The sequence below is a fragment of the Moschus berezovskii genome, chromosome 11 (genome assembly GCF_049115385.1).
Source record: "Moschus berezovskii isolate FMDL1 chromosome 11, NW_MosBer_1.0, whole genome shotgun sequence".
Lineage (NCBI taxonomy): Eukaryota > Metazoa > Chordata > Mammalia > Artiodactyla > Moschidae > Moschus > Moschus berezovskii.
Window position 1 is genome coordinate 12877713 of NC_142470.1, and position 14807 is coordinate 12892519.

A 14807-nucleotide genomic window follows, 5' to 3' on the forward strand; every position below is an offset into this window, starting at 1 on the left:
CCTTTAGAATGGACTTGTTGGATCTCCTTGCAGTACAAGGGACTCTCAAGAGTCTTCTCCAACACCACAGTTCAAAAGCATCAATTCTTCGGCAATCAGCTTTCTTCACAGTCCAACTCTCATATCCATACATGACCACGGGAAAAACCATAGCCTTGACTAGAAGGACCTTTGTTGGCAAAGTAATGTCTCTGCTTTTTAATATACTATCCAGGTTGGTCATAACTTTCCTTTCAAGGAGCAAGCGTCTTTTAATTTCATGGCTGCAATTAGCATCTGCAGTGATTTTGGAGCCCAAAAAATAAAGTCTGACACTGTTTCCACTGTTTTTCCATCTATTTCCCATGAAGTGATGGGACCAGATGCCATGATCTTTACACTACACTTATTCACATTTCTTGGAACCTTAAAGAAACCCAAGGGATATTTTTTTAAAAGGAATAAAATAGATCCAACCAGTCCATTCTAAAGAAGATCAATCCTGGATGTTCATTGGAGGAACTGATGCTAAAGTTGAAACTCCAATACTTTGGCCACCTCATGGGAAGAGTTGACTCACTGGAAAAGACTCTGATGCTGGGAAAGATTGGGGGCGGGAGGAGAAGGGGACGACCGAGAATGAGATGGCTGGATGGCATCACTGACTCTGTGGACATGAGTTTGAGTGAACTCCGGGTGTTGGTGATGGACAGGGAGGCCTGGCGTGTTGTGATTCATGGGGTCGCGGAGAGTCGTACACGACTAAGCGACTGAACTGAACTGACTGAACACAAATATGGCCCTATTGTTTTCTCATACATTTAGATAAGAATTGTTGCATGGTTTTAAAACTTAGACCAATTAAATTCAGGTAATAATACTTACCAGCACATCCTCAGGACTAAAATTCTCTTAAATGAAAGTGCTTACAACATCAAAATATGACCTGTATTTTGAATATATTTCTCTAGAAAGTCCTGACATGAGAAGTTGAGAGAATTTTGATGAGGAAATTAGCTCAGCCAAGTAGAGGTGCTAACAATAGACAGAGACAACCTGTTCTCTGTACTTTTTCTGCAGAATCTATAAATAGCTAACATTGTTTTCATTGATGCCTTGAGCCAGCCAGCTCCAGGGCAGGCTGCCTGGACTGACTGCTTTGCAAAATGCTAGCTTGTCAGTTTCCCTCTAGAAAAGCAGACAAGACTCACGGTTTCCAGACATCCCACATCTCCCCACTCTCTTTTATAAATCCTCCCTTTTAAAAGCCCTGTTGCCAAGCACCTATTGATTCTCTTTCATATGAGTAAATCTGTTTGCATATAATTAACTTCTTCCATATTATTCTTTGACAGGGGTATACATAGAAGGAGTCTACGAAAAGGTGTCAAAAGGTTGAACCTGGGACATTCCCTTATTTAGAGGTCAGAAGCAAAGCAGTTAATGAGGGTATCAACAAAGCTGGAAAAACTAGGAGAAGGTATCCTTCAGAAAACCAAGAGAAGAAAGCCAGAATACTGGAGTGGGTAGCCTATCCTTTCTCCAGGAGATCTTCCTGACCCAGGAATCAAACCAGGATCTCCTTCATTGCAGGTGGATTCTTTACCAACTGAGCTATCAGGGAAGCCCATCCTTCATGAAACCAAGAGAAGAAAGCGTTTCTCTTGAAATAACTGTCAAATGTTGCTGAGTGGTTCTATCTAGGATTTGGCGACTTGGAAGTCACTAGTTAACCCACAGGTGTGGTTTCAGTGGACTACGGGCAACAAAAGCCTAACTGAAGTAGGATGAGGAGACAATGAGGGAGCTATTGGTTCTGGCTGTAAAGGAGATCAGACAAATGAGATGGGGTTGAAGAGGCATGGTGAAGGAGGAAAGTGAGGGTTGATTTTCAGAAAAATATTAAGTTTTGGAACATAACAGATAATACTTTCAGATGATTAAAAAGTACAAATAAAACATTATATATAAAAGGTCTCCCTCCCACTCCTGGTTCCCATTTGAATTATTTCTTGTATATTCTTCAATGCTTTTCTTCCTGCGCACATAAGAAAATGGGATTATTTATCCCTATTTTTATTGCAAAAGGTAGGAAACTAATACATACATAATGTTCTCCATGTTTCTTTTTTTTTTTTTTTTTACAAAGTAAACAACACATACATGCAACTATATCGATAGGATAAACTTTCCAGAGTGGGATTCAGTTCAGTTCAGTTCAGTCACTCAGTCATGTCCGACTCTTTGCGACCCCATGAATCACAGCACGCCAGGCCTCCCTGTCCATCACCAACTCCCGTTCACTCAAACTCATGTCCATCGAGTTGGTGATGCCATCCAGCCATCTCACTCTCTGTCGTCCCATTCTCCTCCCGCCCCCAATCTTTCCCAGCATCAGAGTCTTTTCCAGTGAGTCAACTCTTCCCATGAGGTGGCCAAAGTATTGGAGTTTCAGCTTTAGCATCAGTCCTTCCAATGAACACCCAGGATTGATTTCCTTTAGAATGGACTGGTTGGATCTCCTTGCAGTCCAAGGGACTCGCAACAGTCTTCTCCAACACCACAGTTCAAAAGCATCAATTCTTCGGCAATCAGCTTTCTTCACAGTCCAACTCTCACATCCATACATGACCACTGGAAAAACCATAGCCTTGACTAGATGGACCTTGGTTGGCAAAGTAATGTCTCTGCTTTTTAATATACTATCTAGGTTGGTCATAACTTTCCTTCCAAGGAGCAAGCGTCTTTTAATTTCATGGCTGCAATCAGCATCTGCAGCGATTTTGGAGCCCAAAAAATAAAGTCTGACACTGTTTCCACTGTTTTTCCATCTATTTCCCAGGAAGTGATGGGACCAGATGCCATGATCTTAGTTTTCTGAATGTTGAGTTTCAAGCCAACCTTTTCACTCTCCTCTTTCACTTTCATCAAGAGGCCTTTGAGTTCCTCTTCACTTTCTGCCATAAGGGTGGTGTCATCTGCATATCTGAGGTTATTGATATTTCTCCCGGCAATCTTGATTCCAGCTTGTGCTTCTTCCAGCCCAGTGTTCCTCATGATGTACTCTGCATATAAGTTAAATAAGCAGGGTGACCATATACAACCTTGACGTACTCCTTTTCCTATTTGGAACCAGTCTGTTGTTCCATGTCCAGTTCTAACTGTTGCTTCCTGACCTGCACATAGGTTTCTCAAGAGGCAGGTCAGTTGGTCTGGTATTCCCATCTCTTTCAGAATTTTCCACAGTTTACTGTGATCCACATAGTCAAAGGCTTTCACGTTGCATATGCTAAAGGCACATTGATAGATATTTCTCAATTGCCATCCGTAAGAGTTGTATCAACTTATACTCCTATCAGCCATGTATTCCCTACAGTCTCATTTGAGTGCTATCAAACTTTTTGGATTTTTAACAATCTAAACAGTGCAAAAAGGTATCTGAGAGGATTTTCTTTTAGAGATGAAAACTAGAAAAACAGAAAGAAAACCTGATTACACAGGGGAGAGAGATGGGAAGAACCTGCAGAAGATTCATTTCCTAGGCTGAAGGAGCAGAATCCACTGCACTGGTGATTCATTTCACAGACCCAGATACAAGGGGTTGTTGGTACATTTTGAGGGTACAAGTCTCCACTGATTGCTTCTGTATCTCACTTGAAATAAGAATGGAGGTCATAAGGTAACAAGCCAGGACAGGGGAAGGAGTGTTGAAGATGTGAAAGACCAGGTGTGAAGTGCTTTGCTTAGAGGGTAGGGGAATTGTCTGCCCAGGGCAACTAGGATTGTTGAGCAGCTCTGAAGGCCCCCTTGAGACTTGCAGCCTTAAACTGAAAATGAATTTTGAAGGAAAAGGAGTCTCCATGCATGAAGAAGACCAGTGCTTCAGGGAGATGTGAGAGGGAAAAAAAAGCACGGCATTTATCTGGTGGTGGTTTAGTTGCTAAGTCATGTCTGACTCTTGCGACCCCATGGACTATAACCCATCAGGCTCCTCTGTTCATGGAATTTTCCAGGCAGGAATACTTGAGTGGATTGCCATTACCTCCTCTAGGGGATCTTCCCAACCCAGGAATCAAACCTGGGTCTCCTGCATATTTAACAAATATTTTGGCGGACTCTCCTATATAGAGGGTGAGTGCTGGGTGCTGGCTTGTCATTTAAAGCAGATCACAAGCATATTTAAGTTGGCTGTTCACAAAATCTGATTACGGTAAGATTATTCACTCTGCAAACAGAAATACAAAAAGTTACCATAGGATCTCTTTTTATGAACTTTTCCTAAATTTGGGGACGGGCGTTTTGACTCTTGATAGCCTGGACAAACAGCTTCTCAGAAAAACATGCGCATATACAAATTTGCAGACAAATGCAGGTGGTTTAGAATCACAAAGGATTTCTCAAATTTTAGGGAAATAAAACTTACCTATATTTTAAACAGTGTACTGTTTTAGTATATTTTGAATGATTCAATTTACACAAAGCTTTCTAGGAGCTACTACCTCAATAAGGGCTCAGAATCTGAAATCATTTTACCTTTCCAAAAAGTTAAAAAAATAGTATAGCGTTCCCCTATATCTTCTCCCAGAATTCCCTTAAGTTTACATCTTACATAACTGTAGCTCAATTATCAGAACTATTGATAACAATACTATTATTTCTTGATACACTTTATTCAAATTTCATCAACTGTCTCATTCAAGTCCTTTTTCTTTTCCGGAATCCAATACAGGATTTCACTTTGCGTTTAGTTGTCTCGGACTTGACTTTCTTCTTCTTTTAATCCAAAGTGGTTGTGTGTTCTTGGGCAAAATTAATGTCCAAGCTTTTCTTCTGTTTTACTAGAAGTGATATGATTGACGATCAATAAAAATACATGTGGAATGTTTTCGGACACGTCAAAGACAATGAAATTGTTCTTACTGCTCAAAGCTGGGCATATCTAGAGTGGCCTTTCGTTCAAATTAAAACAAAAATAAATAGAAGAGTATTAGTATTGTCGAGAAGTGTGTCCTAAACTAGCATCCGTAGCTTCCCGCTCGGCCGGCCAGGATGCGCTCCCTCTAATTGGGCAGCGTGGGTCCGCGCTGACGCAGAAACGCTGTCCCATTGGCCCGCGCAGTCGGGACTCAGGCGGCTTTTCTCTTCGTGCTCAAGGTGCCGAGCCACTTCTTTTCCTCCAGCCAAGCGTACCCCTTCTTTCCGAAGTGCCAGCCTGAAGGATCGGACTGAACGAGGCCGGGGAACTGCACTGAGGTCAGCCAGGAAGAAGCGGCGGGGATAGGGTATGAGGTGGGAGGTGGCAGAGTACAGGTGGTCGGCAAGCCTGGACGAGATGGCCCGATTGGCGCGGCCCCTGGACCCCCAGGGTCTTTGCCGCTTCCCGGCTCCCTCCGCGGGCCCCACGGCCCTCGGGATCCCCTAAGGGTCCGCGCCTCTCCGCCGCCCTTCTGCGGGCCCCTCCTTGGACTACTTCCGCCGAAAGGCCCCGCCTCCTCCGTAAGCCCTCCCGCGGGCCCCTCCTTCGGCCCCTCCCCTTAAAGGCCCCGCCTCCTCCGCGAGCCCTCCCGCGGGCCCCGCCCTCGGCCCCTCCCCTTAAAGGCCCCGCCTCCTCCGCGAGCCCTCCCGCGGGCCCCGCCCTCGGCCCCCTCCCCTTAAAGGCCCCGCCTCCTCCGCGAGCCCTCCCGCGGGCCCCGCCCTCGGCCCCCTCCCCTTAAAGGCCCCGCCTCCTCCCCATCCTCTCTGCTGGTACTGCCCTTGCCGCCGCCTCCCCAAGGCACTGCCCTCACCGTGTACGCATCCCTGCCGAGTCTCTTGTCTTTTCACCTTGCACCGCCTGGGCCCCTCCGCCTCTTTAAGTTAGGTTTGGTCCCATTTCTCTCACCGACCCCCGCTCCCGGCTTTGTTCCTGCACCTTTTTTCTCAGCCCTGCCACTCTGCACCCCAACTGTCACCGCCCCCCACCCCGCCCCCGCCTTCGTCTGGCTGCCCGGGTCCCCGGATATCCCCACAGATCCGGGCTGTCTCTGTGAACTTGGCAAATTATGCAGAGGCGTCGTGCTTGGCATTGACGATCTCTTGTTTTCAAGACCTCCCCGCCCGGTGGGAGTTTTGTTATGCAGGCCTAACAGGGGCGCGGATGCCTAGGAATCTAGGAAGCATGGTATTGCAATATTTAAAGGAAGGCATGCTGGAGTTACAGCCTCTCCTGGTGAGATCCTCAGGCAGACCTGTGAGGGACTAAGCTGTACCTTTCTCCCCAGATGTCCCAGGCTTTTTCAGAAGCTTGGCTCTCACCATGGTCCTTTAAACACTGGTGGTGTGGTGGTTTAGTCGCTAAGTCGTGTGCAACTCTTGCGATCCTATAGACTGTGGCGCTCCAGGCTCCTTTGTCCATGGGATTTCCCAGGCAGGAATACTGGAATGGGTTGCTATTTCCTTCTCCAGGGGATCTTCCTGACCCAGCGATCGAACAGGCGTCTTCTGCATTGCAGGTGGTCTCTTTGCCGAAGGAGCCACATTAGGAAACTTAAACACTGAGGAATTATTAAATCTTGTCATGGGCCTCTTTTTTAACCAAAGTCAGTAGGGCTTTCTAACCCTCACTGGGAAGTGGAAGGCAAGAGATGAATGAGTGATGGGCTTAGACAAGCAGTGTCTCAGCATCCCACTCTTGGTGCTGCTTTTTGGATTTTTTCGCTAGAATTCTTATCCAGTTTTTCAATTACCAGCAGTCTTGCTTGGTAGGTAAACCAAAAAGTATGTGTAGACAAAAATCTTAAGTCACTCTGTAGACTCCTCCAAGCCACCATCCTACTTCAGGGTATACTGTGTGTACACTGTGTATACTGTTCAGAAGACAGTGACCCACCCCTTCAGTCTGTCGGAGTTAGGAACTCCTGGGATCTGAGCCCAGCTCAACTGTTTGCTGTAAACTTTTGGCAGTGAAACTTTCCTCATCTGAGCCTCAGTTTTGCTTTTCACAAAAAGAGCATGCTAAGCCCTGTCACAGGATCATCGTGTTGATTTGCTGAGATCCTGCTTATGAAAACAGTCACGTTTAGGGTTTTATAAATAGTAGGATCTGAGCACAGGTGAGCCCCAGCTCTTCAGATTGATGTCTGTCTGATTCAAGCCAGCTAAGAGCCTGCGGTTGTCGCCCTCTTGCAGGCACGATGACGACCCTGGATGATAAGTTGCTGGGGGAGAAGCTGCAGTACTACTACAGCAGCAGTGAGGAGGGCGACAGCGACCACGAGGACAAGGGCAGAGGCCGAGGCGCCCTGGCTGGCAGCGCCACGCCCGCAGACGCGGACTCGCCCAGCGAAGGCATCTCAGTTAACACAGGTACTGGAGGTCCTGGGCTCCGGGAGTAGGTTTAAAAAATGTCCGTTAAATATGTGTCAGAATCTCATGATCATGTATTGGAAGGCTCACGATCACGTCTGTCTAATTCCAGTCGCACATCTAGAGACAACCCAGTGTTACCATTTCACTGCGCAATACTAACATGTATGCATGGCAGTATGCTGATGATTCAGATAGCCCGGCCTGTGGTTTGAGTCTAGCTTCTCAAAATAGGTGTTTGATATCCTGTCAATCATGGGTGTGAGTATACTGGTAGTATAAATTTCTAGCCATGGCATATTTACACTTCTGCATTTTATTATTTCCAAATTGCTGTCAGTTGAGCTGGTACTGGTTTGTAGTTTAACCAGGAGTGTGACAGTTCCCATATACCTGACATTCTGGTGTGTTAACAAACTTTTTTGATACCCTGATGCCATCCTGATGGATGGCAAATGGGACTTCACTGTAGTTTTAGTTTTTATCTTTTTAGAAGTGACAAGTCTTTTTTAAAAAGTTTTATTTATTTTTAATTGGAGGGTAGTTGCTTTACAATATTATGTTGGTTTCTGCCATACATCAACATGAATCAACCATAGGTATACATATGTCCCCTCCCTCTTGAACCTCCATTCCACCCCTCTAGGTTGGGAGTGACGAGTATTTTTTTCTAATCTTAAGGGATACGTTCATGTCCTTTGCTCATTTTCAAATTTGGGTACTTTGTCTTTTTCTTCTTAGGAAGCTATATATTAAGGAAATTAATCTGTGGTTTGAGTTGCAAATATTTTTATTTTATTGTCTCTTGGTTTTTGTTCTTTTCCTGGCAGAAAGTGTTTTTTTTTTTCCAATTGTTATATGCTTGAAAGCATTATTTTATAGTTTCTTAGTTTTATTTCTTATGTAAAAGGCCTTTCTCCACTCCAGGATTATTTAAAAAAGACCCCCATGCCTTTTAAAAAGAGTATTTTTATGATTTTGTTTGTTTGTTTGTTTAACACTTAACTGTTGATTTATTTGGACTTCATTTTGTTAAGTGTTAGGACTCCAACTTAATTTTTTTCCTACTGCTACCCAGTTATTTCATTATCACTTACTGAATAAACCGTCTTTTCTCCATTGCTTTTTATTTGTTTGTTTTTATTTTTATTGGGCTCTAGGGGATGGGATGGGGAATACCTCTGTAAGTTATGCCCCACTAGGAAGATGTCCATTCTCACTTTCCTGGGATAGCTTTCAGAGCTTTTTCTTTTTCTTGGAGCCACTGCTCTTGCTGGCAACAGCCTCTTCAGGTCCACTGCTGAGTGGCTCCTCCTTGGAAGACAATTTCCGCTTTTTCTTGGGGACCCTCTTGTTTTCTGACTCATCAGGGTCAGTAACTGCTTCCTCTTTGGGAAAAGATTTCTTTCTCTTGGGAAGACTTCCAGCTGTCTCTTCAAGATCATTACTAACTAGCTCTTCCTTGGAAAAAGATTTCTTTTTCTTGGGTTTGGAAAAAGACAGATGGGTCTTCCATCCATTCTCCTGAAGAGCCTCCTGAGGCTTTTTTGCTTTTTCTTCTTTTTGGGTCTTTCACTTGTCTTCTCACACTCCTCCAGGGCACTGCTATTTTCTGAAGAAGCCAGGGCAGTTGCAGCCAGCTTTTTCTTTTCCTTCTTCAAGCGTTTCTTCTCCTGTTTCTCGAGCTTCCTAGTAATCTTGGCAGCCACTTCCTCTGCCTGAAGCATTGCCTCCTTCATGACATCCAGATTCTTTCAGGGAATCTCTGCAGTCTCATAGAACAGCCGCTCCTCAACTTGTTTTCAAAGGTTCTCCCCCAAAAACACTGGTGGGCACCTCAGAGAAGCAATTGATTTATGAGGCAATACTGCATTTGTTTGCCTGGTATTGGGAGATGCGACCTTTGTTCTTGGCAGCTGCTTGGCCAATGAAGGTAGAGTGGAAAATGAGTCTGTATTTTGGGGTGTTACCCCTTGTCTTCAAGGCTCTGGAAACTTGGTCCCTTTGCTGGGCCCAGGGAATCACTCAGACACCAGGACTGGCCATTTCTTCATTGTTTTGAAATGCCAGTTCTACCTTGTACTGAATTTCTGCTTATATTTGCGTCTTTGGCTGTACTTGGTAGTCTCTCCCACTGATTTGTGTTTTAATATTGCAATGTTGTTTTTCTGTTTTAATTATCTGTTTATAGCTGTACTGGGTCTTCATTGCCTCACAGAGGCTTCTAGTTGCGGTGCTTAGGCTTCTCACTGCAGTGGCTTCCCTGGTTGTGGAGCGCAGGCTCTCGGGCCCATAGGCTTCTGTACTTGTGGCACACAGGCTCAGTTGCTCTATAGCCTGTGGAATCCTCCCGGACCAGGGATTGAACCCCTGTTCCCTGCTGTGACAGGCGGATTCTTCACCCCTGGACCACCAGGGAAGTCCTCCCACACTGCTTTAATTATTCCGTTATCATATGTTTTAGTATCTGGTAAGCCTGGTCCCCATATACTACTCTTCCATGTCATTATTTTCTTAACTTCTGCTTTCTTATTTTTCCAAAGGAGCATGCACACGTGTGTAATCACATATTTTCATCAGAAATGCATTGAATATATGGATGAATTTAGGGATAATGATGTCCTTGTGATGTTGTGTTTTCCTAGTCAGGAATATGGTGTTGCTTTTCCTTTTATTCAGGTCTTTCTTAGTGATTCTTGGCAGCATTTTAAAGTTTTCTTCACACAGATATTTACATTTTTTTTCCTGTGACGACAAATAAACCTTGACCTCCCAGTCTCATGTCTTGTGACAACAAAGGTTTATTTCTCAGTCATGTTACGTGCTGCCTGTATGGATCACCAGCAGCCTTGCTTCTGCTTCATATGTCGTGTCATTCCAGGAACTAGGCTAAAAGAGCAGTTCCTTTGGGGACACACTGTTCTCCTGACCAAGTGTAGAGAAAGAGAGGGCTGTTGGAGACATATAACAGCTCGTTAAGTTTTTGCTCAGAATTCAGTGCCCACAGTAAGTCACATGGCCAAGCCCTGCATCAGTGGGTTGGGGGTACATGTTTTCATCCCAGAGGTCTTATTACAGGTCACATGGTAAGGGGCAGGGCTGTATAGCAGGGGGCCGGGAGGTTTGGGGTTAGTTTGAGTAACCAGACAACCTGCCACAATCTTGTTATAAAAAGTCAGATAATATGAAAGTGTGGAAAGAAAAAAGTAAAAGTTCTCTCTCACCAGTCTCCTTAGATCTTACTTCCTGGACATAGCCACTGTTAACAGTTTACCTATTTTTCTGGCCCTTTTTCTACACACAAATATAGAGGTCATACAAATGAACAGGTACATATACAAATACATGCAGATATTTATACGTGAACGTATAGTTCTTTTTCTAAAAATTGGAGGGTCATACCATGATATTGTTCTGCATTTTACTTTTTCTTTTTTGACCTAATACGTTTAGACACTTTTCATGGCAGGAAACCTATAGCTACCTTATTGTTTCTAAGAGTTGCTTTATTTTCCTTTGGATAGATGAGTCTGAATTCATTTCACTCATCTCCTAACATTGGGTCTTAGTGTGGCCCTTTAATTATCACACGCCGTCCTGCCATGGATGTGCCTGTGTGTGGACCACGCTGCCCTGTGTGAGCGTCCCTGTGCCGTTGATGGAGCCAGCTCTGGACAGATGTGCACTGGCCCCTAATCTCTTGGTCATCCTTGGTCACCTCCACATCCACCCCCAACTCAGGTCCAAAAGGCGTGATTAATGACTGGCGCCGCTTCAAACAGCTGGAGACAGAGCAGCGGGAGGAGCAGTGCCGGGAGATGGAGAGGCTGATCAAGAAGCTGTCCCTGAGCTGCAGGTCCCATCTGGACGAGGAGGAGGAGCAGCGGAAGCAGAAGGACCTCCAGGAGAAGATCAGTGGGAAGGTAATTAGAAGCACCCAGGCCTCGCTCCGAAGCTACCCCTGATCTCCAGTATGATTAGCATGGCACCTCACACGTCTTGTGTAACCTGTGTCGCTGGCGGGTTTACGTCTCTTACGCTCACTGCTGGTCCCCCTGCAGATGACTCTGAAGGACTTGACGGTGATGAGCGAGGACCAGGACGATGAGGAGTTCCTGCAGCAGTACCGGAAGCAGAGGATGGAAGAGATGCGGCAGCAGCTCTACCAGGGGCCCCAGTTCAAGCAGGTTTTTGAGATCCCCAGTGGAGAAGGGTTCCTGGACATGATTGACAAGGAGCAGAGGAGCACTCTCATCATGGTCCACATTTACGAGGACGGCATCCCGGGGACTGAAGCCATGAATGGTTGTATGCTCTGCCTGGCAGCAGAGTACCCGGCCGTCAAGTTCTGCCGGGTGAGGAGCTCGGTGATCGGGGCCAGCAGCCGCTTCACCAGGAATGCCCTCCCCGCCCTGCTCATCTACAAGGGGGGCGAACTGATTGGCAACTTTGTCCGTGTCACTGACCAGCTGGGGGAAGATTTTTTTGCTGTGGACCTTGAGGCTTTCCTCCAGGAGTTTGGATTGCTCCCGGAAAAGGAAGTTTTGTTGCTAACCTCTGTGCGTAACTCTGCCACCTGCCACAGTGAGGACAGTGATTTGGAAATTGATTGACCATCTGGGCCAGTGGCATAGACCTCTCATGGTTTGGGCTGAAAGACACATGTCCGCGTGTTTATTTTCATTCTTTTTTTGTGACAGAAAAAACGGCTTTCCCCCCTGTTCTTCATAGTCCCTTTTATGATATGTCAGGTCAAGAAATTCTCCGATCAAATTAGCGTGCTGAATCACCTTGTGGTTAGCCATGAAGTGACTTAACATTGTATAAACAGGAAGACAGGCTTTTGAATTGTTTACTTAAGATCCTCCAGCGTGACATCTCTGTTATTGTTTCCAGTCAATATTTACATAGCATCCTAAAGACAGTGTCCTGGAAATTGTCTTCAGATGGTCTCAGAGGTCTCTGCCAGGTCTGGGAGTATAATCCTTTAGTTAGTGTGTTATTTGCAACATAAATACTACATTTCCTTCATCAATGATCATATTATATTCATGTGTAATCAGACTCATTGCCATAGAAGGCAGTTACATTTTTAAACCCCGAGACCCTGTTCTCCCTAGGGTCTTGTTTAAAGGTTCTGGACCACATATGTTTGCCCCATCAACAGGGGTGACCTTTGCTGCTGGAGTCGATGTCCTGCTCAAGCGCTGTTAAGTCTACAGTAGGAGGAAGGATGGAGACAAACTTCCCTTTTGATGCTGGAAGACCGGCTTGACTTAAAAATTAGAGCTGGGATGGAGCTGGGAAGCCTTTTTAAAGATCTTTGAATAAGATACCCCTGCTCACCTTTTCTCTGTTTCTCTTTTATTTAACAAGGTAAAATTTTTGTTGTTGTTTATTGTAGCTTTTGTTGGTTTTTTTTTTAATATTGGAAAAGTAACCAATATTCAAGAAAGGAAAATTTACCAAAATACAGAAGCAAAAAAAAAAAAGAAAGAAAATTAGAATAATCTCTAATCTTACTACCTAGGATAAAACACTATTAATATTTTGGGATATTTCCTTCCAAGGTGTTTTCTTTGTATACACAGACATTTTGTGTGCTTGTTGTTAAACAAAACAGTGGGATCATTCTGAACATACTGTTTTATAGTATGGTCAGCTAATATATCAAATGTTTTTCTGTGTTACTAAATACTCTTTTACAACATGTTAAAGTTGCTGTTTATTCCATTGTATAGATGTGCTGTAATTTGCTTGGTGGTTGTCTCTTAAAAACAACCTTTTAAGAGGTAGTTCCTCTTAAAAAGGAAAGCAGCAAAGATTTTTTTATTCAAAAAGTAATTGATGTTCGTTGTAGAAAATGTAACAATAAAAAAAGAGATTTAAAAAGCCTTATAATTCCACCAACCAAAAATAATCCCTGTTATCGTTTTACAGGTATCTTTCTGGTCTTCTTTCTGTGTGTTTATGATAATAATTGTCTTTTGAGTTTTTTTCCTCTTATTTTTTTACTTTGAACTATGTACATTGTAGGGTCAGGAAAAATATAATCTGTAATTAAATGTTAGCTTTAAAGTTCAGTTTTGCTTTCCCTGGCTTTTTAGGAATCACATGAGTTTGAGTGAACTCCGGGAGTTGGTGATGGACAGGGAGGCCTGGCGTGCTGTGATTCATGGGGTCGCGGAGAGTCGGACACAACTGAGCGACTGAACTGAACTGAACTGAACTGTAATAGGATCTTGACAGTATCTCTTGTAGTTAACCAGAAAAAGAAACTGCATGTTTTTTTTTTTTTAATTAAAAAAAGCTTATTGTAGAAAGTATTTGGGAAGTATAGAAATTAGAAGCAGAGACAGCTGTTGTCAATGTTCTTGTTTATTTCCTTCCAGCTTTTTCAATATTTTTAATAACATTGAGAGCTTATTGAATTTAGTTCAATGTTTTGTTTAACTTAATATTGTATCATAAATGCTTTGACATGTTAAATTCTAAATAAATAATTTTTAATGGCCTCATAATATTTCATCATTTGGATAGATCATACTTTATTTAACCAGTTCCTTGATATTGGATATTTAGATTCCTAGCTTTGGGCTAAAACACATAGCATCTTTGTATTTGGGGCTATATTTTGTATTATTTTCATAGTATAAACTTCTAGAAGAGGAATTATTGGGTAATAGAAATATTTTAAAAGCTTTTATAAGCCATCTTCTGTTCTCATTGGAAATGAAAACATGCTCTCCTAGCACCTTGACTTTGCCTTTCAAGAACAGAAATTCTGGGATAAAGTGAGTAGACATGGAATGGGGAAATCCTGTCCTAGGGGAAGTGCAGGCAGCACAGGGTTTGGAGCCAGATCAAATCCTGTCTGTTCCCCACTGCTGGTGGAACTTCTGGTGAGGCACCTTACCTTCTTGAAACTCAATTTCCTCACCTTGGCAATGGGAACAACAGTGCTTCATGGATTGTTCAGTTGTTTTCCATGTGTGATCCCAGAACTGCAGTGTCAGCCTCACTGGGGAACTTGTTAGAAATGCAAAATCTCAGGCATCCCCTGGACTAACTGCATTGGAAATTCTGGGAGTGGCCCAGCACACTTTTCACAAGCCCTCCAGGTGGTTCAAGTTTAAGGATCACCAACCTGTTGATTAAGGTGAGTGACAGCAGCTGTCAAAACAAGGGTTCACTGCTGTCCTTTTTTATTTGCATAAGGGGCGGAAGGAGTTGAAACAGGAGAGCATTCAGGTCACTTCTCTTCTTTGTTTACACGATCCTCCAGTTTGGTCATGGACTTGGGAGAGGAATGAGAAACCAATACTTGTCTATTACAAACTGTCTCAGTAGTTTTCCAGATTCCACTTTCCTTTGGAATGAAAATCCCATGAAGGCATGGACTTTATTTTCGTCCCTGTGTATGGCATAGCCTCTATTCACTGTGGAACTAGGCTGACATTTAAAGCTTTGTGGGCAAGACTTAG

General features: G+C 43.8%; 2 protein-coding genes across 4 annotated transcripts; one reads left to right on the top strand and one right to left on the bottom strand.

Moving 5' to 3' along the window:
* Positions 1-2260: 2260 nt before the first annotated feature.
* Positions 2261-5903, bottom strand: LOC148776077 (uncharacterized). Its single transcript, XM_088841162.1, has 2 exons — positions 5766-5903; positions 2261-5302 (listed from the first exon to the last, which is right to left on the bottom strand). Exons 1-2 carry the CDS (start codon positions 5774-5776, stop codon positions 4990-4992), a joined length of 324 nt encoding a protein of 107 aa, XP_088697288.1. The 5' UTR covers positions 5777-5903; the 3' UTR covers positions 2261-4989.
* Positions 5093-13837, top strand: PDCL (phosducin like). Of its 3 annotated transcripts, XR_016038524.1 has the most exons (5): positions 5093-5232; positions 7147-7323; positions 11065-11246; positions 11385-12699; positions 13431-13837. XR_016038524.1 is itself a non-coding variant. In XM_055399811.2 (4 exons), the coding sequence occupies exons 2-4, from the start codon at positions 7152-7154 to the stop codon at positions 11934-11936; spliced, it is 906 nt and encodes a 301-aa protein (XP_055255786.1). In that variant the 5' UTR covers positions 5093-5232; positions 7147-7151; the 3' UTR covers positions 11937-13837. The 3 variants fall into 3 exon arrangements, 2 of the variants coding, with proteins under 2 accessions (XP_055255786.1, XP_088697287.1); XM_055399811.2 differs by having other exon boundaries at positions 11385-13837; XM_088841161.1 differs by lacking the exon at positions 5093-5232 and adding an exon at positions 5793-6187 and having other exon boundaries at positions 11385-13837.
* Positions 13838-14807: the final 970 nt, after the last annotated feature.